General features: G+C 55.8%; 3 protein-coding genes across 3 annotated transcripts in view; 1 reads left to right on the top strand and 2 right to left on the bottom strand.

Moving 5' to 3' along the window:
• CDK10 (cyclin dependent kinase 10) overlaps window positions 1-108 on the bottom strand; it is a 7,136-nt gene extending 7,028 nt beyond the window's left edge. The window contains exon 1 of the mRNA XM_077754131.1: window positions 2-108. Within this exon, the coding sequence (XP_077610257.1) occupies window positions 2-82 (81 nt within the window). The 5' untranslated portion in view covers window positions 83-108. The remainder of the gene's footprint in view (window position 1) is intronic.
• A 1,222-nt stretch (window positions 109-1,330) lies between these two features.
• SPATA33 (spermatogenesis associated 33) lies at window positions 1,331-13,007 on the bottom strand. The gene is made up of 3 exons (XM_077754130.1): window positions 12,923-13,007; window positions 3,000-3,225; window positions 1,331-2,613 (listed from the first exon to the last, which is right to left on the bottom strand). The coding sequence occupies exons 2-3, from the start codon at window positions 3,019-3,021 to the stop codon at window positions 2,411-2,413; spliced, it is 225 nt and encodes a 74-aa protein (XP_077610256.1). The 5' UTR covers window positions 3,022-3,225; window positions 12,923-13,007; the 3' UTR covers window positions 1,331-2,410.
• A 354-nt stretch (window positions 13,008-13,361) lies between these two features.
• Window positions 13,362-21,632, top strand: CHMP1A (charged multivesicular body protein 1A). Its single transcript, XM_077754129.1, has 7 exons — window positions 13,362-13,480; window positions 15,292-15,311; window positions 17,483-17,560; window positions 18,367-18,513; window positions 18,843-18,971; window positions 19,335-19,522; window positions 19,975-21,632. Exons 1-7 carry the CDS (start codon window positions 13,474-13,476, stop codon window positions 19,994-19,996), a joined length of 591 nt encoding a protein of 196 aa, XP_077610255.1. The 5' UTR covers window positions 13,362-13,473; the 3' UTR covers window positions 19,997-21,632.
• The last annotated feature ends 1,860 nt before the right edge of the window (window positions 21,633-23,492 follow it).

Raw genomic sequence — 23,492 nt, 5'->3', positions numbered from 1 at the left:
GTTCTGGAGGCACCGTGAAGTAGCCCTCCTTACGGATACACTTCAAACGGATCTGCTCCGGCTCGGACTCCGGGTCCCCCATGCCGGGCGCACCGCCCTGCTTCCCGTGCGCGCAGGCGCAGACAAGGTTCTTGCGCGCAGGCGCGTGGTCTACTTCCGGGACACGCCCACTTTAGCAACGGGTCCCGGGAAGCCTTCCGAAGTCTCCTGGAGCACGTCGGTTGCTGCCGTCGCGTCGCACTACCGCGGTTTGGGCCTTATTTTAGTTTTAAGCGCGGGCACCTGAGCCGGCTGGGGTGCTGAGGAACGGCTGCCGGAGGAGGGGGGCCGAAGTCCAAGGGGCTGGGGGCTCCCCTGGAGCTCGCGAGGGCCGATCTGGAGCCCGTCGCGAGGGGCTTGGGCCAGACCTACGGGGGTCAGGGAGAGGAGGGCGCGTCGGAGGGCTGTGCCAGGAAAGAATGGATGGGACGCTGCGACGGACGTGCCCTGACACATGCGTGTGGAGCACCCACTACGTCAGGCTCTGCCCTGGGGATCTTGCATTCTAGCGGGACGCAGGCAGATGGGGTAAGTAGGTAGGTGGCCCGGGGATGACGCGCGCCGAGGAGAAAGATGACGCAGGGCGGTGAGGGGGACCTGCCGGGTGCGGAGTGCACTTAAATAGAGTTGCAGGAAACGTCTCCCGTGCAGGGGACTGCCCTGTAAACGCTGATACTAACATAGACTGAGGACATTTGATAATCATGAAATTAGTAATAACTTAGTCAAAGTCATTTGTTTTAATTTAAGCTAATTATCATGTTCATTTCCGTCCCTTTTTAATTCATTCATAAGCTAAGCTGCTAGCTGATAACGAAATGAGAATTAGTACCTTGGTAAGTATAGTTTTCAGATCATTTGTTCGAGATTCTCAGGGCGGGGGTAGGAGGGCAATTTCTAGGTCAAATAGATTTTTTTTTAATTTTAATGTTTATTTTTGAGAGGGAGAGTGTGTGAGCACGGTGAGGGGTGCGGTGAGAGAGGCAGACACAGAATCTGAAGCAGGTTCCTGGCTCTGAGCTGTCAGCACCAAGCCCTCCGTGGGCCTTGAACCCACAAGCCACCGAGATCATGACCTGGGCCAAAGTTGGACGTTTGACTGACTGAGCCACCCAAGCGCCCCTCAAATTGAAATTTAATGGGTACTAGAAATTTTATGGAGAAGGTAGGCATGCTGACCCATTGGGGTCAAGTTCACATTTGCATGGGCTTGATTCTTCTGTACAGATACTTAGTTGTGACAATGCGTAAGTAAATGTATTAAATAAACACAAAATAATGGTGCTAATAATGTGTTATTAAACAACGTCAGTATGAGATTTATTCTTCTTTTGGGGTTTATACTGAAACTGGAAGTCAAGTGTACTATTTAATACTAAAGGGATGGATTCTCATCAACAGATAGAGACAGAGAGGTGCTTGGCTGGCTCAGTAGGTGAAGCATGCAACTCTTGATCTCGGGGTTGTGGGTTTGAGCCCCACGTTGGGTGTAGAGGTTGCCTAAAATATAAAATCTTTAATAAAGGCATAAAGACTGAGTGTGAATCCTGTTGACCATTCTGGGAACCAAGGAAACACACGGTTACAAGACTAAATGTGTCAGACCAGGCAGGGCAGGGCATTCCCTGCAGCCACCCTGGAGGAGCATGGAGTCTGACCCAGGAGCTGTCGGTGAGAACTGGCAAGGACTGGGACACCAGCAAGGGGACCCTGAGTGGCCCCTCCCTGTCGGGAGCCCTCATCTACAGCCAGAAAGATGGGAAGTTGTCAGATCAACTCCCCTCCTCCCACGGCAGCTCTGACAAGGCCATGGCTCAAGTTCTAAGTGCCACGGGTGGCCCCTAACCCAGGTCCACATTCTTTTTCCGGATCCTTCAAAACTCTGCCTCAGGTTACAGTCAAGCTAGGAGCCTGTGGGCCCCCCAGGTGACTGTGCACTTCCCTGTTCTGGGACATGACACCTTAAAATGGAGTCTTCAGAGTCCAAACTCTTTTCCAAGTTGGGGGACGTCTCGTTCACCATAATTGCGGAGTACTTACACCACGCTCCTGCGGACGTGGCTGGGAAGGGTTTTAAGCGCCCACCAAGAGAGTGAGATGTGCCGCCTGCTGTTTGTCCATCGCTCTGGCAGAGGCAGTGACACCGGAGGTTTACTGAGTCACTTACTGCCACAAAGGTCACTCTCTGAGCCAGAGTCACTCTTGCCCTCTGCCAAGCTGCCGGCAGGTTGTGGGGCAGGTGAGCCCAGGGTGGTCACTGGCGGGATGTCAGTCCCTGAAGCGGCCGCTGCAGCTTCTCACAGGGCAGGACGGCCCTTCTGCCAGCACCGGTGTCGCACAGTGAAAAGCGACAGCTCCTCGGGGCGCTTGTTTATTCTCGGAAGTCGTAGGCGTCTACTGTACTAGGGTTTCTGTGTCGGCAGTAGGGGCCCCATTCAGCCTGCTCCTGAATGGTTCTCTGCTCTTTGTCTACGGAACCGTAGCTGGTGAGAGTCTCTTTTGAGGCTCTAGTGATGATGATCTGTGGAATGACAACTTTCTTCTTGCTCGAGTTTACCTTTACATCAGGTTTCTCTAGAAGGAAAAAAAGACCCAGGTATTTAATATGTCTGTGGAAAAGCTCTTCTATGAGGCAGAGAACGTCTGTGTTAGGGCCAGAGCTAAACAACGAGATGTGCGGTTCAGGAAAAGAAGGGGGCAGGGTCAAAGGCAGGCCAAACATGTTACAGAGCTTTAACGCACGGACAGCACGGACAGCTCAGCCATGAGGGTGGCGAGTACTCGACGCCCCCTTTCAAGGAAGGAGAAGGGAGACACACTTCCACCATCCAGTGGAGCGACTGAGCTGCCGGCCGGCTTCTGTGACAGACGTGGAAGGAGAGGGAGGAGAGAGAATAGAAGAGGCATCTATCCCAGAGGTGAAGGTTCGGATATGCACTTTGCTCTGCACAGACCCTCACCAGAACGCCGATGAATGAGCATCTCTGATGTCGGCCACAGCACTTTCTTAAGCTTGTGAAGCTTACGAGGATCGCACGGGACTTGCGAAATGCCCAGTTTGCCGGATGTTACACGAGACAAAAGCAGAAGTGCTTTCTTGCGTCCACTGTTGTTGCACCTCCCAGACTGCCCCCTGGGCTTCCAGGTTTGAGGCGCAGCCTCTCAGGCCTCTTTCTCCGTGTGTACCTAATAGAGTCGCTAGAGTTAGAATAATCACGCCGCCGCAGAATTGTCGCCAAAGTGCCACTGCTTTGCGGTGTGTTGTTCCCCACTTAAAACAGCTCATGAACCCAGCGCCGGGCAGGGACAGGCGGATAGCTGCTCGTTCTGTGCCGACCCCATTCCGAGCCCAGGGCAGTAGTGACGGTGAGTACCGGCTCACAGCAGGCTCCGAAGCAGCTCCTGGCCTGAGCTGTGTTTTACAGACAAAGGACCTGAGGCACAGAGAGGTCATTTGCTCAAGCCTGAGGGTAGAGGGGGTGCTGGGGCCCCGGGCTCCCTCCGCCCTCATCACCGCATCCACAGCTTCGACTGTTTTAACTACCAATGAATGACGCACGGCGTGCACTAGGCACCGAGAGTGTCTTTTTTATTTTTATCATTAAGTCAAAACTGCATTTCATCATATTTTGCATGTATTTTAAGTTGGGGAGTTCATGTTTTTTACATGAATGAATATGCACTTTTTGTATATTAAGACTAATTAAAAGGTTATGACCATGTGATTTAAAAACTGCATACAGAGGGGCGCCTGGGTGGCTTAGTTGGTTGAGCGTCCGACTTTCGCTTAGGTCATGATCTCGCCGTTCGTGGGTTCGAGCCCCGCGTCGGGCTCTGTGCTGCCAGCTCAGAGCCTGGAGCCTGTTTCAGAGTCTCTGACTCCCTCTCTCTCTGACCCTCCCCTGCTCATGCTGGCTCTCTCTCTGACCCTCCCCTGCTCATGCTGTCTCTCTCTCTCTCTCTCCTAGAAATAAATAAAACATTTAAAAAAAAAACTGCATACAGAATAATTCTTTTCCTTCCAGACGTTTCGTATGTGCATCCACCGTTTGATGCATTTAGGGTCACATTAGGGAAGGGTGAGTCTGGTGGCTGAGCCCAGGGCGTGGCTGGGCCCCGTGTTTGCACACGCAGGTGTGGCCCCTTCTCTCGGCAGCCCGAGTTCCACTGGGGGCGGGGGTGGGGGGGGTGCATCTGTTTCATAACCAGCTCCCTTTAATGAACACAACTTAGGTTCTTTCCAATTTTTACGTTTCTCAAGTGATCCTGCAATTAACATTCTTGCATGTATATATGTGCACGTTTGTGAGGGTTTATCTACTGGGTATTTTACTAGAATGAAGATTTTGGTAAATATTGTCAAGTTGTTTTTCATAAACATTATATCAATATATATTTCCACTAAGAATCTGTAAATAGGACGTTTCTCCATACCCTCCCGATTCTTGTCAGTTTGCTAAGTTTTTTCCCATGTTATATGAAAATGTTAGTACTGACTTCTGCCCCCACTGGGCACCATCGCCTTCCCTGAAGCTTTACCGTAGCGCGGAGAGCGTCGGGGGAGCATCACGTTGCTTGTTCATGGTCCAGCGGTATTTATTTTCCTGTGAATGCATGTCCTATTCTTTCCTCATTTGTACTTGGACTTTTGTGTGCAAGAGCTTTTTGTATATGTAGGAAATTGACCACTAGCGCTGGTTTGCTTGTCAGCTGCGGCGGATTGCTTCCTGCACTGATGGACACAGCAGTCTTTTCCTGAAGGCACTCAGAGTCCGTCAGAGCGAAAAGGTGCTCCCTCCGCCAAACCTACAAACACTGTTACTGTTTTGGGGCGCCCGGGTGGCTCAGTCGGTTAGGCGTCCGGCTTCCGCTCGGGTCACGATCTCACGGTTTGTGGGTTCGAGCCCCGCGTCGGGCTCTGTGCTGCCAGCTCAGAGCCTGGAGCCTGTTTCAGATTCTGCGACTCCCTCTCTCTCTCACCCTCCCCTGCTCACGCTGTCTCTCTCTCTCTCTCTCTCTCAGAAATAAAACATCAAAAAAAAAATTCAAAAACTGTTACTGTTTTATTTTCTTTGTTAAAGTTTCTGATTGCTGTAGAATTTGAGTCAGGACAGAGGCAACATTGTTTTCTCAGCTGTCCCGTCAGTTGTCTGTGAACCACTGAGCGAACTTTCCAGCTTTCCTCCATTTCTTTCACTTGGTGCCTCCCTCATGAGCCCCGGGCCCTTGAGGCACCACTCGCCCAGCACGGCCCTCTCTGTGGCAGCGCATTTTCATGTCATCTGCTTTTCAGGTTTCCTGCTATTTTCACGTTTCTACTCTCCTAGGTGGACTTGAGGATAATTTGGTCCAGTCCCCAAAAAGACCTGTGGTGTTTTGACTGGAGTCACTGATTCTGTAGGTTAAGGGAGAGCTAACACCCTTCCATCCCTGAGGCTCCCTAGTTCAGAACAAGAGGTCTTTAATCTTAGCGATAAAAACTTTTCCATTTAGGAACCTGAATCTGTTTAGGGTTCTTGATACATATTACCTGTACTACTTTTCCGTTACTGCCTAACGAATCACCACAAGCTTAGTGGCCGGCTTAAAACGGCACACGTGTGCATCATCTCCACTTCTGTTGGCCCGGGAGCCCAGGCCACGACCCCGCTGTCAGCCAGACCGCATCTTCACGCGGACCTGGGGCCTTCCGGACTCCCTCAGGCTGCTGGGCAGAAGTTCGTTCTTTATGGGTGAGGGGCTGACGTCCCTGCTTGCTTGTTGCCTGTTGCTAGGGGGTTGCTCACAGCTCCGCTCACAATGTGGCAGCTTAAAAAAATTTTTTTTTGAGTTACGATTGACATGGTGGCTTCCTTCTTCACAGCCACCTGACACTGACTTTATTTTAAAGGCTTTTCCAATTAGGTCTGGCTCACCCAGGATAAACTCCATTTTGCTTAAGTCAAAACCGGTGGATTACTAACGGGATCCCAGGGGTAACAGCCATGCTGTTCACAGGCTCTGGTCACATCCAAGCGTAGGGTTTAGACAGAGCTTGTTCCTGGCGGGCAGGGACCCTGCCTACCACGTTACCAAGTCGTCTTCACGAAAATTGGTATTGCCATCAACCGTGTGTCAGAGCACTTGATCTGTTGTGTGTTATTCTTTGACCTCTCATGTGTTGCAAGTATTTTTTGACCTTACCGTTTGCTTTACATTTGTTTAGAGAGGTTTTGGGGAGAGGTTTTACTTTTTAACGTAGTTGGATCCTTCTGTTATCTCTTTGTCATGTCTTTTTTTGACTCTTAGAAAGAGGATTCCCACTGAGGACTCAGATTTTTTTTTTAATGTTTTTTTTATCTGTTTCTGAGAGAGAGACGGCATGAGCAGGGGAGGGTCAGAGAGAGAGAGGGAGGCACAGAATCCGAAACAGGCTCCAGGCTCTGAGCTGTCAGCACAGAGCCCGACACGGGGCTCGAACTCACAAACCGTGAGATCATGACCTGAGCCGAAGCCGGATGCTTCACTGAGTGAGCCACCCAGGCGCCCCAAGGACTCAGATTAAAATGTACATCTTTTTGTAGTCACTCCTGGTTTTTGTTTTAAAGTTTATCTACTTTGAGAGAGACTGAGACAGCACGAGTAGGGACGGGGCAGAGAGAGAGACTCCCAAGCAGGCTCTGTGGTGGCAGCGCAGAGCCAAAAGTGGATCTCGAACCCACAAAGCCATGAGATCATGACCTGAGCTGATAATCAAGAACAGGACTGGACGCCTGATGCCTGAGCCTCAGGCGCTCCTGTAGTCTCTCTTTCTCTCTGACCTCTCTGGAATTCATCGGAGCACGCAGGAGGAAGTTAAAATTCAACACGAGCTTTCCCTTAAAATGGTGAGCAATTCTTCTAGCATAATTTGTTGTATAATTCTTCCTTTTGCAACTTACTTTTGGTGCTATTATACACACACACACACACACACAGTAAGGTCTTATTCTTATCCGTATTTGTTGTTTCATTGATCTTACATACTGGAACTAATTATTTTAATTGTTATAAATTTTGATTTTTTTAAGATTTTACTAAAATGTTTTTTCATGCTTATTTTTAAGAGAGCACAAGTGGGGGAGGGGAAGAGACTGCGAGACGCAGAATCCGAAGCAGCTCCAGGCTCTGAGCTGCCAGCACAGAGCCCGATGTGGGGCTCGTACTCACAAACCGTGAGATCATGACCTAAGCCCAAGTTGGACACTCAACCAACTGAGCTACCTAGGCGCCCCTTTAAGATTTTTTAAAATTATTTTTTATGTTTATTTTTTAGAGAGAGAGACAAAGTGTGAGCGGGGAAGGAGCAGAGAGAGAGAGGGAGACACAGAATCTGAAGCAGCTCCAGGCTCCAAGCTGTCAGCACAGAGCTCAATGCAGGGCTCGAACCCATAAACCATGAGATCATGGTGTGAGCCAAAGTCGGATGCTCAACCGAATTTGTCACCCAGGCGCCCCTAAGATTTTATTTTTAAGTAATCTCTACACCCAGTGTGGGTCTTGAACTCACAACCTCGAGATCAAGAGTCGCGTGCTCTACGGACTGAGCCAGCCAGGTGCCCCAATTCTGATACATTTTTAAACTTATGATTTTGAATTTATAAATTCACATAAAGTTCCAAAAGTATAGAGAAGTTCCATATACCTTACACCTATTTCCCCCAATGATAACATCTTACATAATTACAATATAATAGCAACACCCCCCATGTTGATTTTGGCAGTTTGTGTTCTATGCCATTTTATCACATGTAACCACTGCTAAGATCAANCAGGTCTATTGTCCCATTTCTATAATTTTGTCATTTGGAGAACATTCTATAAATGGAACCGTGCAGCATGTGATCTTTTGAAATTGTGGGTTTTTTCGCTTAATATATTTGAAATAGCTGATAAATGTTAAAGTTTATTTTTCCAAAACCTATTGAAATAAGCACACTATACCTTCAAAAAAATACGGAGATATTCAGACACTCATGAAAACCATAGTATAATGAGCACCCAGCTTCAGTCAATATTTTGTCCCTTTGTTTTGTCTATCTTCCTCAGGTTTTTTGTTCCTGTTTTTAAGCAAATCTCAAACATAGAATTTTGCCCATAAATAATGCAACATATATGTCTATCAAGGAGGAATTATTTTTTTTAATTTCTTTTAATGTTTTACTTATTTGTGAGAGAGAGAGAGAGACAGCGTAAACAGGGAGGGTCAGAGAGAGAGACAGACACAGAATCTGAAGCAGGTTCAGAGCTGTCAGCCCAGAGCCTGACGTGGGGCTTGAACCCACAAACTGTGAGCTCATGACCTGAGCCGAAGTCAGACGCTTAACGGACTGAGCCACCCAGGTGCCCCAAGTACTAATTATTTTTAGCATAAGCACAACAGCCTTGTCACATCTCAGAAAACTATTATTATTAATATCTGATACTCAATTTGGTTACCTCAAGAATGACTTAGCCTGGGCCCACACTGTATTTGCTTCCTAGGTCCCTGAAGTCTCCTTGCACTGCCTTCTCTGCTACGGACTGAATGTTTGGGTCCCCCCAGAAGTCATGTGTGCAAGGCTCACATGTGGTCCTCAGTGGGATGGGCTCTGGAGGTGGAGCTACAGGGAAGTGATTAGGCCGAGATGAGGTCATGAGGGTTGAGCCCCAGCCATGGGACTTTACAGGAGCAGCAGCCCACAGCCCTCTCTCTGGAGCCGTGTGAAGACACAGAACTTGGGGCGCCTGGGCGGGTCAGTCGGTTAAGTGTCCAACTTCAGCTCAGGTCATGATCTCAGGGTTGGTTTTTTTTCCCCTAATGTTTTATTTATTTCTGAGAGAGAGAGAGAAAGCAGGGGAGGGGCAGAGAGAGAGAGAGAGAGAGAGAGACACACACACACACACACAGAAGCGGAAAAAGGCTCCAGGCTCTGAGCTGTCAGCCCAGAGCCCGACGTAGGGCTTGAACCCAGGAACCGTGAGATCATGACCTGAGCTGAAGTTGGCACTGAACTGACTGAGCCACCCAGGTGCCCCTCAGGGTTTCTGAGTTAAAAAGCCCCGCACTGGGCTCTGTGCTGACAGCTCAGAGCCAGGAGCCTGCTTTGGATCCTGTCTCCCTCTCTTTTTTCCCCTCCCCTGCTTATGCTCTGTCTCTCAGAAATAAATAAAACATTGGGGGGAAAAAAACTTTACAAGCCAAATGTATCTGTTTATCCCTGTTGCAAAAAAAAAAAAAAGAAGAAGAAGAAGAAAAAGAAAAAAGACGACTCAGCAATTTGAGGGCTGTTTGCGGGCCCAGAAGGGGTCCTCGCAGGAACCAAATCAGATTGTTGGGACTCCTCAGCCTCTAGGATTAGGACGAATAAATGTCTGTTGTTGAAGCTACACAGTCTATGGTATTTTGTTATAGCAGCCAGCGCAGACCTAGACTCCTTTTTTCCATGTCATTTATTTGTAGAAAAGTCGGGTCGTTTTTTTTTCCAGTATAATTTCCAGCATATGGAACTGGCTGCACATTTTTGTGGTGGATTAACGTGTGGTATGAGGTACGTATGTGGGTTTTGTATCGCAGAATTGTAAGTACACACAAAAGTAGCAAGACAAGACCGTGAACCAGTCACACAGCTGCCGCAGCTCAAGGGCACAGTCAGACTTCACCTCTGCCCCAGCACTCACCCTCCATTCCAGTTAAACTGCTATAGAACAACTTACCTGAACCTTTGTAGCTTGAAACAACCATTTTATTTTCTCACAATTGAAAGGTCAGGAATTCAGGACCGGTTTGACCGGGCAGCTATCACTTAGGGTCCCCAGGTGGCTACAGCTGGATGCTGTCTGGAGCGTCGGTCCTCTGGAGGCCCCACTGGGCTGGACATGCCAGGTGGCCACTCCCAGGGCCTCTCAGATGCTGCTGCTACGCGGTGTCTGGGGTCTCCACTGGGAAGACCCAAAGGCGGGGGGCTAGAGTCACCTAGGGGTTTGTTCAGTCACAAGCCTGGCTCTTGGGCTGGAAGGGCTTAGAGACCGGGACTGGCCTCCCCAGGGGGCTGAGCCCCTTTCCAGCGTGGTGTGGCTGGTGTGGCGGCTCAGGGCCCCAGCAGCAGTCTGTGTGTCCCAGTGGGCGAGGCGGGACTGCATCACCTTTCGTGGCTCAGCTCAGAGACCACTTTCTCCACATTCTTTCAGTTACAAGAAACTGTCCAGCTTGCAGAGGTTTCAGGAGAGAGGCTGCAGCACCCCCCCACCTGCCCAAGTGGGAGGAGCATCAAGCCCCCCACCAAGCAGAAAGTGGGGGGAGGGCTGCGGCTGCCTTCGGAAAGTGTCCCCGGCCACACTACACTCTTCCACGTTGCATTGGGTCTCAGACACTGTCTCCGGTAGCCACGTCAATTTCACCTTCAGGATTTTGGGTGCAGCTCTAAGGGGCACGGACTCGTGTGTACTCCGTGCTTTTTGCGGCATAATTCACACAAGAGAAAATGCAGTTCTTAAAGCACAGCTGGATTCGTTTCCGCAATTGTACGCACCTGGGTATTCACCCCCCACAAGATGCAGAGCTTTCTGGCGCCACGCAGAGTCCCCACAGGCTCCCTTCCAGTCCGCTGGCCTCTCCCTCCCTCACTCCTACCCCAGAAAGAACGTCCGGTTCTGGTTTTTATCCCATAGTAGTAAGTGTATTACGTAATACACAGGGGTTTTGACTTGTTAGGACTCTCCATTTCTCTAAGGCTTTTATGGTATTAGGTTGATTGAAGGAAGAAACTTTGACTCCCAAAGTCCTAGCGTTTCCAAATCTAATAGGGAAATTCTTCAGCTTTACAACACGAATAGGAGAGAGAGATGCTCTTGCCCCCGTTTAAATGGTCCACCCGGCAGCACAGGTGTCTGCGCTTCCGGTCGCTGGACCTGCCCTCTGCACGGGCGCCAGGACCCGCAGCCTCGCCTCACTGAGTGCGGCCTTTTCTGGGTTTACTCCATGTCTCTGCAACACTTAACACTGTCGACTAAATTACCTTGTTTCTTTTTTAACAGCTTTGTTACAGTATAATTTACATACCATACTATTCACCTGTTTGAGGCACTCCATTCAGGGATTTTTAGCGAACTTGCAGCGCTGGGCACCCATCGATCTGGTTTTAAGAACATTTCCATCACCTTCAAAGACCCTCGTTCCCGTTTACGGCTAATCCTTGTTCCCACCCTTAGTCCAGGCTTCCCTTTATATAACTTCGCCTTTTCTGGACATTCCACGTAAGCAGAATGACGGCACGTGTGCTCTGGCACCAGCCCCTCCCTGGGGCTGCTCCCTCACGGGGCAGCGCGTGCCCAGCGGCTTACTCCTTGTTGCGGAGACGCTGCCTTGTATGAAGAAACCACACTTCCCCTTCTTTCTTGAAACTCCATCCTCACTCTTGCTCGCTGAACTTGCCTTCTATGCCCACCCTCTCTCCACCCTCTGAGATGAGGGTGTACAGACACTGCAAGTGCCCCTGCAGCAGGCACCCACCTGCCCACACCTGCCTCTGCTGGCCCAAGTCCAGCCCCGAACGCGCACGATCTGAGCCTACCCTGGCGACGCCGGGCAGGTGGGGGCCGCCGAGGGAAGGCTCTTGCAAGAACAGTCTCCCGTGGACAAGACGGCAGTCCTGTCTGCGTGTGACACCGAGGGCCGTCCAGCTCTCTGGCGACACTGAGGGCGGCAAACAGTCCTTGAGGTCATCGCATGCTGCCGAGCAAGGCGCCGTGAGTGGCCTCTTCTGATCCTTCATCTGGGAGACGCTGGGCCCCTCAGCGGGAGAGCCGCGCCTGGTCAGCTGTTCTGTGACTTGCCTCCGGAAGGCTCCTGAGCGGCCTGTGGCCTTCTCCAAACCTCCTCCCCAGGGCGCCGGCCCTTCGCGCAGTCTCCCGCTCAAGCAAGCGTTCGCACTTCAGGATCTCAAGTCCAGGCCTTGCTCCCGAGCCCAACACCCTCGTTTCAAAGGGCCTCCTGCCCTCGATGACCTCACAGGTGCCCCGGTCGGAGCCCGCCGGCCTCAGCTCCCGTCTCCCCACCGGGCCAGCATGCCTCCCAGCACCGTGTGACCCGCCGGCCATTCGTCCCCGTGCCGCTGAAACCCCCTCCCGGAGGCCCCACGCCTCCTCCCACAGCAGGCTCCGCAGGTCCTACCCGGTTCGGAATTCCTGCTGCCGGGGCCTCAGCGGCAACTCCTCAGCTGCAGCAATGGGCCTCCGACAGCTCTCCTCGCCGCCCCCAGCAGCCTCCATTCTGGAGAAAGACTTCTCCCAGGCACAAACCCCATCACACCTGGCTCGTTTTAGTTATAATTATTTAATGGTTCCGTTTCCACAGCGCAGGCGATACAATGGGGGAAAAGCTTCATACTCCGGCTGCTTCTGTGGCCTCATCCCCCACCCCCACCCCCCGCAAAGGTCTGGCCACGCTGGGCTGTTGACAAACCGAATGAATTTACCAAACTGACCTCTTTGGCCCACCAACAGTCTAGTTCCTTTGATCCCTGTGCCCGGGTTGAGTTCCCACATCGCCTGTCAACCACTCCCGGCTGCAGTGTGGACTGCTGAAGGGACACTGGTCCCGCCGGGAGGATCCCGGCCCTCCGGGAAGGCTGGCTGTGCTTTGCAGCCACGCACTGCCAAGTCCCTCTTGACTCTCGGCTGTGCATCTATCATGGGGACACTTCCCTAAACCTTTAGTCAACGGTTACTTTCCGCTGATAATTCTGGGCATTTACCTTGCATATAAAGGTCCTAAAACCCGATCGGTCTTTAGGGCATGTTCCCCGCCAGCCACCGCTCAGGCTCCTTTCTACCCCAGCCCCAAGCTCCCTGGCCTCAGGCTCCGTTCCCTCCTGGGGTGTCCTACCTTCCACTTCGGATGAAGGCCACTGTCGCTTGGCTGCCCCTTTCTTTCCATGAAAGCTCTCTGCAGGCTTAGTGTCCGGAGACTTCTCAGACTCTTGAGAATGCCTGTACACGGGCCTTTCCTTGGCCTTGGGAAATGAATAGATGCGGCCCTTCTTTGGCTCCTCACCTGAAATACACGGGCAATCAGTCCCACAGCTCGCTGACCCTAGAGCTCGGGGTCCCAGCCCTGCGGTTGCCGGCTTTGGTCCGGAAGGAAATAAGGAAGCTGGACTTTTCCCTCCACTTCTCTGAACGTGGATCTTTCCGTGGGTGAAAAGATTCCCGAGGCACAGTCGTCAGAGGGGACTCAGGCGCGGGAGTGACGAGCGCGGCGGGCGGGGCGCCCAGCCCAGCACCCCCCAGCCCCCGGCGGGGNCGAGAGCTGCCGATAGCCGGAAGTGGGAGGTGACCCCGGAAGTTCCCGCGCGACGGAGCTGTTAAGTGCGATCTGCTCGGCCCGGGGGATTCCGCGCGTCCGTTCCTGCGAGGGCTGCCCCTGCCGGACCTGCCATGGACGGTAAGCGACCCCGCCCACCAGGGGGAGGGCGGGGCTCGGCCGGGCACCCCAGGCCTCAATCTGCGACACCGATCTCCGACCCCTGGGCCTAGACCCCAGACCCCGACACCCAACCAGGGACCTGGGTCTTCGGCCGTGGACCCCGATCCTCGATCCCCGGAGCTTCAACCCCAGACCCCGATGAGGATCCTCGACCCCACCCCCTGACGCCCTTCCCCCAGACTCCTCGGCGTCCACCTCCCAGCCCCCCAGCTTCTGTACCGGTGAGGGACATCGGTCTCTGGCGCCCTGGGGTGTCAGGTGAGAGAGCACCAGAAAAGGAGGCAGTTGCACCACTGCCCCCAAAACACCACTAAGAGAAACAGGAAGAGCTCGGGCAAAAAGCACTCACTGTGTGCCAGGCACGGTCAGCCGCTTTTTGAGATAGGAACTTTATGCCCCAGCCTGCAGATGGGGAAGCAGAGGTAGAGATCTAGCTCCCTGGTCGTGTCCTCCCCTGCCTGCAGCACCGCCTCCGCCCTGTCCGTGCTCAGGGACACGAAAGAGCAGGAAGAATCAGTGATAAGGGGAGATGCCTACGTTTGCTAGAACGATTAAGGGCTGATGTGACAGAGAGGTTTCAAAACTCCTTTTGTGAAATGGAAAAAACTGTACAACCATGTTGTTGTCACAAAGGAAATTCTATACCAGTTGCTTCAGAGAGAAGATGAACACCACACACCCACCACTATCATCAACCGTAAATGTTGAGTTTTGCTCCACAGGTTACCCAGTTCCTTGGGGAACTTTCTTTTGGCTGTATCGCTTTTTCCCAGGGTTAGGTTTTGCCTTCGCAGCTGTTTGCCTTCCAGAACCTATTCCTGCTCCTCAAGTATGAAGAGGAAGCCGAGGCAGGGAGACAGGGGATTTGGGTCACACCGTGAGGTAGAGAGGCAGAGAGCCTGCCATGTGTGCGACAGGTTAGCTCCGATTGGCAGATTCACAGGTGGCTGTGGCCTTGACCACGGCCTGCACTGGTCGATGATGGGTGCACAGGGCTTACCTGAAACCCCACTGGGTTCTCAGCCGGAGGCCTTGATTTGCATTTATGAACACTCTACGCCCTCATTCTGGTTGCAGGATTTCCGTTGTTCATTCTGGGCTAGTGCAGTAAACTCTTTCAGACATCATCCTCCAAATCTAGAAATTGATTAAATTGAGACAGTTTTAATGTGAATCTGACTCTACCTGGCCCTGGAGTTTGAGTGAGTGACTAGCACATGTGGCTACCAGGAGAGGGAGCTGTTCGTACGCTCACGGAGGTAGTGAGGCTCCCGAGCCTGATTCGAAGGCTCAGATATGCCAGCTCTTTGAATGCATGAGTCCTCATTCTGCCATTCTTATCCATTTACTTTTGGGGAGAAAGAGTATATAAAATAGACTCTAGTACTGAGTTTTATTAAACTGGGAAAGAATCACAAGGGTCTTTGTAAAGTTGCATTGATTACACACCCCTCCTTGGGTTTTCACGGAGGGCTGTATGCTGCATCCATGACCTCATTTGGCTGCACACTGACCCTTGGGCTCAGCCGGTGCCGCCCTGGTGTTTACCTGTAAGGATCTGGCCAGGGAACCTGTGCGTCTGCCCAAGCCCTCTGGCTGGCACAGTAGTCCTCCACCGGCTCCAGCGCGGGCTGGGCTTCCGGGAGGCCCCACCCCTGCCTGCACCCTGATCCAGCTCTTTGTGTCCAGAGGGTCTGAGCGGCCCCCTCTGCTTGTTAGAAGCGCCCTTGTCACAGCCGGAACCCTCAAACCACCTCCTTTCTTTGCAGATACGCTGTTCCAGCTGAAGGTGTGCACTGAGGGACCTTTCACCCCAACCCTGTCTCGGTGGTTATGGTTTGTGCACGGTGCTCAGCCAGACTCATGACGAAGGGGGGTATTGAATCGACTCGAAGGCACAGGCATTCTTTCCTCATCCTGGGCTGAGCAGAAGCAGATCACGTGGGCAAGTCCACGAGACCGTGAGCACGTTTAGGAAACACGAATCAGGTGTTAGGGGTGTCCCTTGATGCCCCACAAGGCACATAAATGTGGTTCCCAAGTCTTTAAAATCCTATCGAAGGAGAGTGTTGTGGGCAGCAGAGCCCGCGTCTTGTAACTAACCCAGGGCCAGCCTCTCTGTGCTTGGCCGTCTGGGGTTAGCTCGGAAAGACCGGGCAGGAGCGGTGTGCACAAGGTGGTGCGCACAAGCTGCGAACGGTAGCTCGTCCCGCTGGCTCTGCCCTGGAGAGGGAGGGAGAGGAGCACCCGGTGGCCCCCAGGCACTTTGTTCAGCACGTGACTCTTGATTTCGGGTCAGGTCACGATCTTACGGATTGTGAGATCGAGTGGCTTGTGGGATCAAGCACCGTGTGGGCCGCTGACGGCAGGTCCCCCTTGTGGACGGTGCTCAGGGTCGCATTTCTGAGTCAGGAAAATCTGGATTTTTCCCTTGAGCCACAGAGGAGTGTGAGGGGGGCAGACAAGAAGCCCTTTCTGTGTGACAGACACAGACGGCCCAGAGAGGGAGCGCTGAGGGCTTACAAGCTGTGCTGCCCGCACCAGCCACACGGAGCCCTGGGAACGCAGCTGGTTTGAGGAACTGAATTGTTATTTGACATTTTAGGTAATGCAGAGTTAGATAGTCACATGTGGCCAGTGGCTCCTTCACTGGACAGTGCGGGTGTAACAGTGTTGAAGAAAGCAAGGTCAGAATTTTAGGTGCAGCAGACATTGATTTAAAAGTACCTAAGCAGTGAGTGTGAGTGGGTAGGTGACCTTCGAGAGAGTGCCCTGTCCTGTGAGCACAGCCCTCAGGGAAGTGGGTTTTCACTGGCTGGACCAGCTGAGTGAGAGATGCCTCCAAAGCTTGGACCTCGAGCGCAGAAGCGGTCGGGCGGGGCCAGTGTGACACTGGCTGACGCAGGGGCACCGCCTCCTCTCCGTGGGCTCCCAGGGCTGGTCAGTGGAACATGGGAGCTGGGGTGTCAGACAGGCTTGGGGGAAGGAGAAGGCACTATGTATAGAAAAAAGTCCAGACTCCTGGGGGGCTCAGTCGTTGAAGTGTCTGACTCTTGATTTTGGGTCAGGTGATGAACTTGTGGAACCGTGAGATCGAGCCATTTGTGGGATCAGGCACTGTGTGGGGCACTGACGGCATGGAGCCTGCTTGGGATTCGCGCTCTCTGCCCCTCCCTGACTCTCTCTGTCAAAATAAACTTTAAGAGAAAGGAAGGAAGGGTGGGAGGGAGGGCAGGCTCTGGGGACAGAATTCTCTAGCAAAGAGGGCCATCCTTGGGCAGGTGACACTTTTGCAGATGAGGTATATTTCAAGTAAACGTTGGGTTGCCTCGTCTGGGTGGCCCAGTCTGGGTCAGAAGTGGGCAGTGGGGAGATGCCCACGAGAGGGCAGTGTTTGTGGCTCAAGGTCAGGCAGCCCACCCTCCACCCACCGCAACCAGCTAGTGCGGGGCGCCCCGCCGGCAGCCTGCATGGGAGCCCCGTGGTGGCGGGCACACCATCCGACTTCCGGACTGGGCCTCCCAGAGGGGCTGCGACCCAGCAGTCAGGTACCCGGAAGAAGCGTGGGCTGCCCAGCAGCCCCTCCCAAACACAGTGCCGTTTGACGAGAACACTCTGAGGTGTGTGCTCCCCGGGAATTGTGTATGATTCCCCAGGCCACTTGGGGTGGCTTGAAACACATTCTGTCCAGTTTTTTCCACGTAAGTTGAAAATCCACGAGTAGTGGTGATTGTGTGAGTTGCCTTTTTAGCTTTCCACTCTGGGGGCGGGGTTGGGTTAGGGTGTCCTGGGAGAGGATGCTGTAGGAGACTCTCACCGCCCTCCCTTCCCCCCGAGCCCCAGAGGCCCAGGGAGCACCCTTGCTGCAGCCCCGGGCTGTGAGGACACCGGCGTGTGGGGCGGGGGTGCCGGTGCCGGAGGGCAGGCTCTGTCTGACCCAGGTGTCCTGCTTCCGCCCAGTTCACGGCAAAGCAGCTGGAGAAGCTGGCCAAGAAGGCAGAGAAGGACTCCAAGGCGGAACAGGCCAAAGTGAAGAAGGTGAGGCCGCGCCGGGCCGACCGCGGGCGCCGGGCCGCGTCCCCTTCCCCCTCCTGCTGCTTCTGTGGCGTGTGCCGCTGCCGCCTTCCCGTGTGGGCCGAGCCCCTTCTCTCAGGAGCCAGCTCCAGGCCTGCGGTGGCTGCTCCCTGCGCCCCCGCCCCCTGAGGGTGTCCACAGCAGAAGGGCCCTGCCTTGCCTTTTGCTCACTAACTTTCCTTGCCTCGTACTCACTTCCAAAGTTCTGCACCTGCTTTCTCACGAACCGTGTGGGCAGCGGGCTTCCAGCCACCCCTGCCGGACCGCGTCTGGCTCCCTGCTGCGGCTGGGGCCCCGGGCATCAGACCCTGGGCAGCGGTGAGCCCGCCCTCTGCTGGTGAAGGGCGGGGCTCGTGGTGTCCTTGCTGTCGAAGGGGAGGTTGGGGGGTCTGCCCACTCTCAGGGGGGCCTTTCTAACAGCCCTTTAACAGGTGGAGTAGCTCCTGGGGTTGTTAGATCTGGGGGCTCCCAGGGCAGAAGGGAAAACCGGACGGCCGACTCCACTCCGGGTCCTTCGTGCGGCCGGGCCCGGCTTCCCTGCTCAGCCCCCGGTGCGGCCGGCTCTGGCACCCGCCTGGACCCCTAACTCCTGAATGGGCTTGGGGCCTGGCGTTTCTGCGTTTTTGTGAAGCCCACAGGCAGAGGAGAGGGGCTGCCCCACGCTAGCAGATCTCGCCCTCGGAAAAGCCAGGGCCAGGCCCCAGAGTGGGGCGGGCAGCGCTCAGACAGACAACCGCGTTCTCCCGGCCGGTGCCTCCCCCGGCTCTCAGGCCCTTCAGCAGAAGAACGTGGAGTGCGCACGCGTGTATGCCGAGAACGCGATCCGCAAGAAGAATGAAGGCGTCAACTGGCTCCGCATGGCATCCCGCGTGGACGCCGTGGCCTCCAAGGTGCAGACGGCCGTGACCATGAAGGGGGTGAGTGCTCGTGCCCAGGGTTGCCCGTCACAAGGGCCAGCTCCTGTCGGCAGAGTCGAGGGGCCTGGCTGGGCAGGGGGAGCCGTGAGACCCCTTTGCTTGTGGAGAAGAGATTCCCTCTGCACCTTAAGGGCAGCACTGAAGGACAAGACCCGGAGTGCCCCGTCTTCTCAGCGCCCGGGTCCAGGGACCTTGTGGCTGGTCCCGAACATGGCTGGGCTGGGCCAGGGCCGCGGTCCTGCGGGCCTTGGGGGGCTGTGTGCCTGGGGACGGTGCAGAGGGCCTTCCTTCCTTTAGCTCTGTCGCCTCCTCACTTTCTCCTGTGCCAGGTGACCAAGAACATGGCACAGGTGACCAAGGCCCTGGACCGGGCGCTGAGCACCATGGACTTGCAGAAGGTCTCTGCCGTGATGGACAGGTTCGAGCAGCAGGTGCAGAATCTGGATGTGCACACGTCGGTATGTGGCCCATGGTCTGGGCGTGTGAGGGGTGCATCCGGGGCTGGCTCTCATCACTGGTCCCACGCGGGGGTCACCGCCAGAGCACCCGAGTCTGTGGAGTGGGAATCCGCACACAGAGGCCTCGCAGATCGGAGGGAGGCCCGGCCCGGGGCTGTGGTGTGAGCCCCCCTCCCAGCGAGTGGCCAGGAGGCTCCGTGCGGACCTGCCTGCCGGGGACGAGCGCGGGCGGGGCCGGGGGAGGTGGCTGCCGTGGGTGGGGGAGTGAGTGGGAAACATGGTCGAGATGGGCGGCCAAAAACGGGGTCACGGCGGAGCCCCGGCACGGGGCCTGCGCCAACCTGCCCGGAACGCGACCCGCAGGTCATGGAGGACTCCATGAGCTCGGCCACCACACTGACCACGCCCCAGGAGCAGGTGGACAGCCTCATCGTGCAGATCGCCGAGGAGAACGGCCTGGAGGTCCTGGACCAGCTCAGCCAGCTGCCCGAGGGCGCCTCCGCCGTGGGCGAGAGTTCCGTGCGCAGCCAGGAGGACCAGCTGTCGCGGAGGTGGGCTCGGTGCCCCGCAGGTGCCCCCGGGCTCGGATGCCGTGCTTGTGGGGGAGGGGAGGCGCGTCGTGGCCTCGCGAGGAGAGCTTGTGCGGAGGGACTCTGGCCCAGCGAGCCCCGCTCTCTCGGGGAGGCCCCCACCCGAGGGCCCAGCCCAGGGCCCATCTGACCGCCTGTCTCCCTGCTCCTCGCTCCGAGCCTGTCGCGTATCCGCTCTGGAGCTCCCGCACCGTCCACCGCTTGCTTGAGGAGAGGAGGTCTCTGCTCCCCCTGACGTAACATATTCTTGACGACGCGAGGCCCTTCCCCGAGCCTTTCCTTTCTGTCAGAGCTCGATGGATGGGTGAGGGGGCTTTGGCCCCTGGGTTGGCGTCTTGTCCTTGAGCACACAGCAGGTCAGGGCGCCGCTGCCTCTCGCCCTCCCTCACGGGACTCGTGTTGTCGATTCGCAGGTTGGCCGCCTTGAGAAACTAGCCGAGCCCCCGCCGTGGGGCGCTGCGTCCCCCGCCTCGACGTGCGGGAAGGGCCGGGGATGAGGGCTCCAGCTCACCTCCCCCCCACCCAGGCCTCTCGCCTTCCTGCACACCCTGCAGCGCAGCCCTGACCTCCAGGCCTGGGACTTGTCCCTCTTAGCATAGACGGTGGCTCTGTGTCCTAGTGGGTGAGTTTGCACAAACTTCTGACTTCTGTTTCTGTGACTCTGGGCTGACCGGCTCGGGGTCTGCAGGCGCCCCTCCCCGTCCCCTGCCCTCTGAGGGGTTGATGGGGACTGACCAGTGGACACTGTGTGGACCGTGGGGGCCCCCAGACTCCGTGCTGCTTGCGATCAGCCAGCGGGGTCAGCCTGCTTCCTGCTTCAGCCTGGCGGGCCCAGCGCCCACTCGCGATCCCTGGTGTGAGGCTCCAGGTCCAGGCGGGCCCACCTCGGGGGGCCGCGTCCCTGTTCCACTGCTGCCTCCGGAGGGCCCGGGGCCCTGAGGGCTGTGCCGTGCGTCCCCCAGGAACTCGGGGTCTGCACCGAGGCCCCTCCCAGTGGGGGGCAGCCGGCCTCCCGCTCCCGGCCGCGTGCTGGCCCTGCGCTGTGCTGTCCATAACAGGGGCCTCCCCACCACCGCTCTCTCCTCCCGCTCCCACCGCCAGACCTGGAAGCCAGAGCAGCGGGCCGGGGTTTGGGAGCTCGGAGAGGCACCCTGGCAGGGCCGGCCGTGGGGGAGCCGTGGCAGCCACAGCCGGGCAGCTGGCGGCGGCTCCCCCCACCGAAGATTTCCTGTCACGGGCTGCAGTTTCTAGTTTTTCCGTTTCCTGAAGTTTACTTTGTTTCCTTGAAGTTTCGTGGGTTGTTTTTTTGCCAAAATAGAAGTAGCAGACAGCAGGTGAGGGGTGTTGGGTCCAAGTCCCCTTCTTGGCATGAGCTCGGGAGGGACTTCGTGGTTGGTCCTGAGCAGGGCCCCTCTCTGTGCTCCGCTGACCGTCCACCCAGTCCTCCCCAGATGCCCCCAGCTGCCCGGGCCGTCCTCACACCCAAGCCTCTTGTGAACGGGAATGTTGGCGACTCGCCACGTCTGATTCTCCTGGGCCCGGTGGCTGAAGGTGTTCTGTGAAGTCTGCTGTGTTGGCCTGGATGCCGCACTGCGGTGTGAGGCCCCAGACGGAGGGTCAGAGTGCTGTCCCTCCTCCCTTCCGCAGTGCCAACCTCGCCTTACTCCCCGGCTGCGGTCTCTCGGGCGCCCATGTGCAGGGATGCAGAGGAGGTCCTGGGCGCTGGGGGTGCAGGGCTCCCTGACTGTGGCCCCGCAGAGAGCAGTGGGTGTGTTTGCCCGTTTTCCTAAAACACTGTTGTGAGTAAACAGATTGATCCCTGAGAACTTTCTCCAGCTTTGCTTTTGTGGCTTTGGGTGGGGCAGGGGTCGTAGGGGGAGCCTTGGTGTGGCTCTCTGGCCCCTCTTAGGAGGCTGAGGCGGGTTACCTGGAAGAGGGCGGGTGGGGGGTGAGGTATGCGTGTTCTCAGGCTCTGCCCCCGCAGATGGAATTGGAATCCAAAATGTTAAGTTTTCTTTTTAAGTTTGTACCTTGAAATAACTTGAAACGTATATAAAAGTCGCGGAGCACATGGTCTGCATATACTCGTGTTTACCACGCGCCCCTCGCGTCCACTTCCCAGTGAGCCGCACGTGACCCGCTACATCGGGACACCACCCGGACGGTCGTCTACTTGCAACGCCTCCGCCCCCAGCCTGGGACCGCCCTTGCCGTCTGTCTGGCGCCTGCGGGACCCAGGGGCATGGTGGCCGCTTACTTGGCAGACTGTCTTGCCACTTGGGCTGAGGCGGCGTTTTCTCACAATGACCTTGAGGTCACAGCTCTAGGCGGGAATCCCACAGAGGCGGTCGTGCCCTCAGTGCCTCATCCCAGGTGCACGGCGTCCCTGTGCGGCTCACCTCGGACGGGGGTGTGGGCCCGGCGACGCCCCCGAAAAGCCTCATTTTCCTCCTTTGTTGAGTATCCTGTGGAAAGACTGCAGCCTCGCCTGCAAACGTCACCGTGCTGTCCCCAACGTTCGTGTCCCTCCGCGGATCTTTCTGGTAACGGTATCTGTGGTGATTTCCTGCTTGCAGTTCTGTCTTAGGGAAAAGTTGTCCTTCCCTCCGTTCACTTTTACCTGTCCCATCACTTACATCAACGTGGGCCCGTGGGCATTAGCCCCTGAGCACCGAAGCCCCCACTTTGCTCTCGCAGGTCCACTTGGGCTTCCCGCTCCTCGTTTGGAACTTTGACGGCAGAACCTGCCCCACATACTCATGTCTTTGCTGGCTCGTCCCTACACAAGGCTCTCGGAACTGCTGGCCGCGCCCCTGCGAGAACCCTCGCTGACCGCAGGCCACCAGGCGCTTCCCGAGTGTCCGCGCTCGTCCACACCTCTTCGTAGTTGTGTTCCGCTTCTGCAGGAATCACTTGTTTGTCTTCCGTTGTGGGCGCTCCCCATCCTGCCTGGTCTGGATTTGGGTTTTGAATGTGTGAAACGTGACCAAGGCTGAGAAGTGGAACCGAATCGTGCCCCTCAGCCTGCCTCCCGTCCCCCACACCCGCGCGTATCTGTGTGTCCGCGGGGTCCTTGGAGCTGCCTCTGCACCCCAAGTGTGAGGAGTGCTGCTGTGGCCTTTCCGGGGGACAGGTGGCCCCTAGAGGATCTTCTTGCGCCCCGAGAAGAGTGTCCGTGCTGTAGGGTGCACGCCCTGGGTATTGCTTCTCTGCAGAAGTTATCAGGGCCCCAAGACCCCCCCCCCAGTTTTGTATACTCCTCAGGAAAGGGCTTTTGAGATCGGACAAGTTTCTGGGATGGTACGTGCAGCAGTGGCGCTCTGGTGGGACCAGGGTCACTTCAGGACAAGTGGTAAAACCTTAGGAGAAAATGCTCCCGGCAGCAAAATTTGTGTGCTACCTCGGCAGGCCACCAGGGGGCCCTTCCCGCCGTGTCCGCAGGGAAAATCCCCTTCGGCGGCGTCGGGGCTTTGGGCATGTTCTGGCCACTCGGGACAGAAACCCTTACCTGCCGTTTCCTCCTTTAACATTGACTCGATCCTAAGTGATCAGCAAATACCCACAGACGTCCCTTCTGGTCACGTTAGCTCTGCCTGGGAATGACAGGGAGGCACCTTTGCGGGGGCTGGGGGAGCCGAGCAGGCACGTGTGGGCCGTCCACCTGCGCAGCGGAGCTCCCAGGTGCTAGGCCACCCTCGGTGCCAGAGCCTGAGGCCGTCCACACGGAGCAATCTTGGAGGCCAGAGCGTGGGGGCGGCAGGGGTCTGAAGTGGTTCAGCCCTGCCAAGACCTGGCGTTCCCACCGTGAGAGGCCGAGCCGGGCGGCGGGTGTGGGCACACGTGTGTGCGTGTGTGTATGCTGCCTGTGTGTGCGTCATGGTGTGGGGCGCATAGGTGTGCGTGAGTGTGCGTGTACGTATGGGGAGGGGGG

This window comes from Crocuta crocuta, unplaced genomic scaffold (genome assembly GCF_008692635.1).
Source record: "Crocuta crocuta isolate KB4526 unplaced genomic scaffold, BGI_CrCroc_1.0 scaffold61, whole genome shotgun sequence".
Classification (NCBI taxonomy): domain Eukaryota; kingdom Metazoa; phylum Chordata; class Mammalia; order Carnivora; family Hyaenidae; genus Crocuta; species Crocuta crocuta.
Note: the sequence above shows the minus strand (reverse complement) of the source record. Positions and strands in the feature narration are given on the sequence as shown.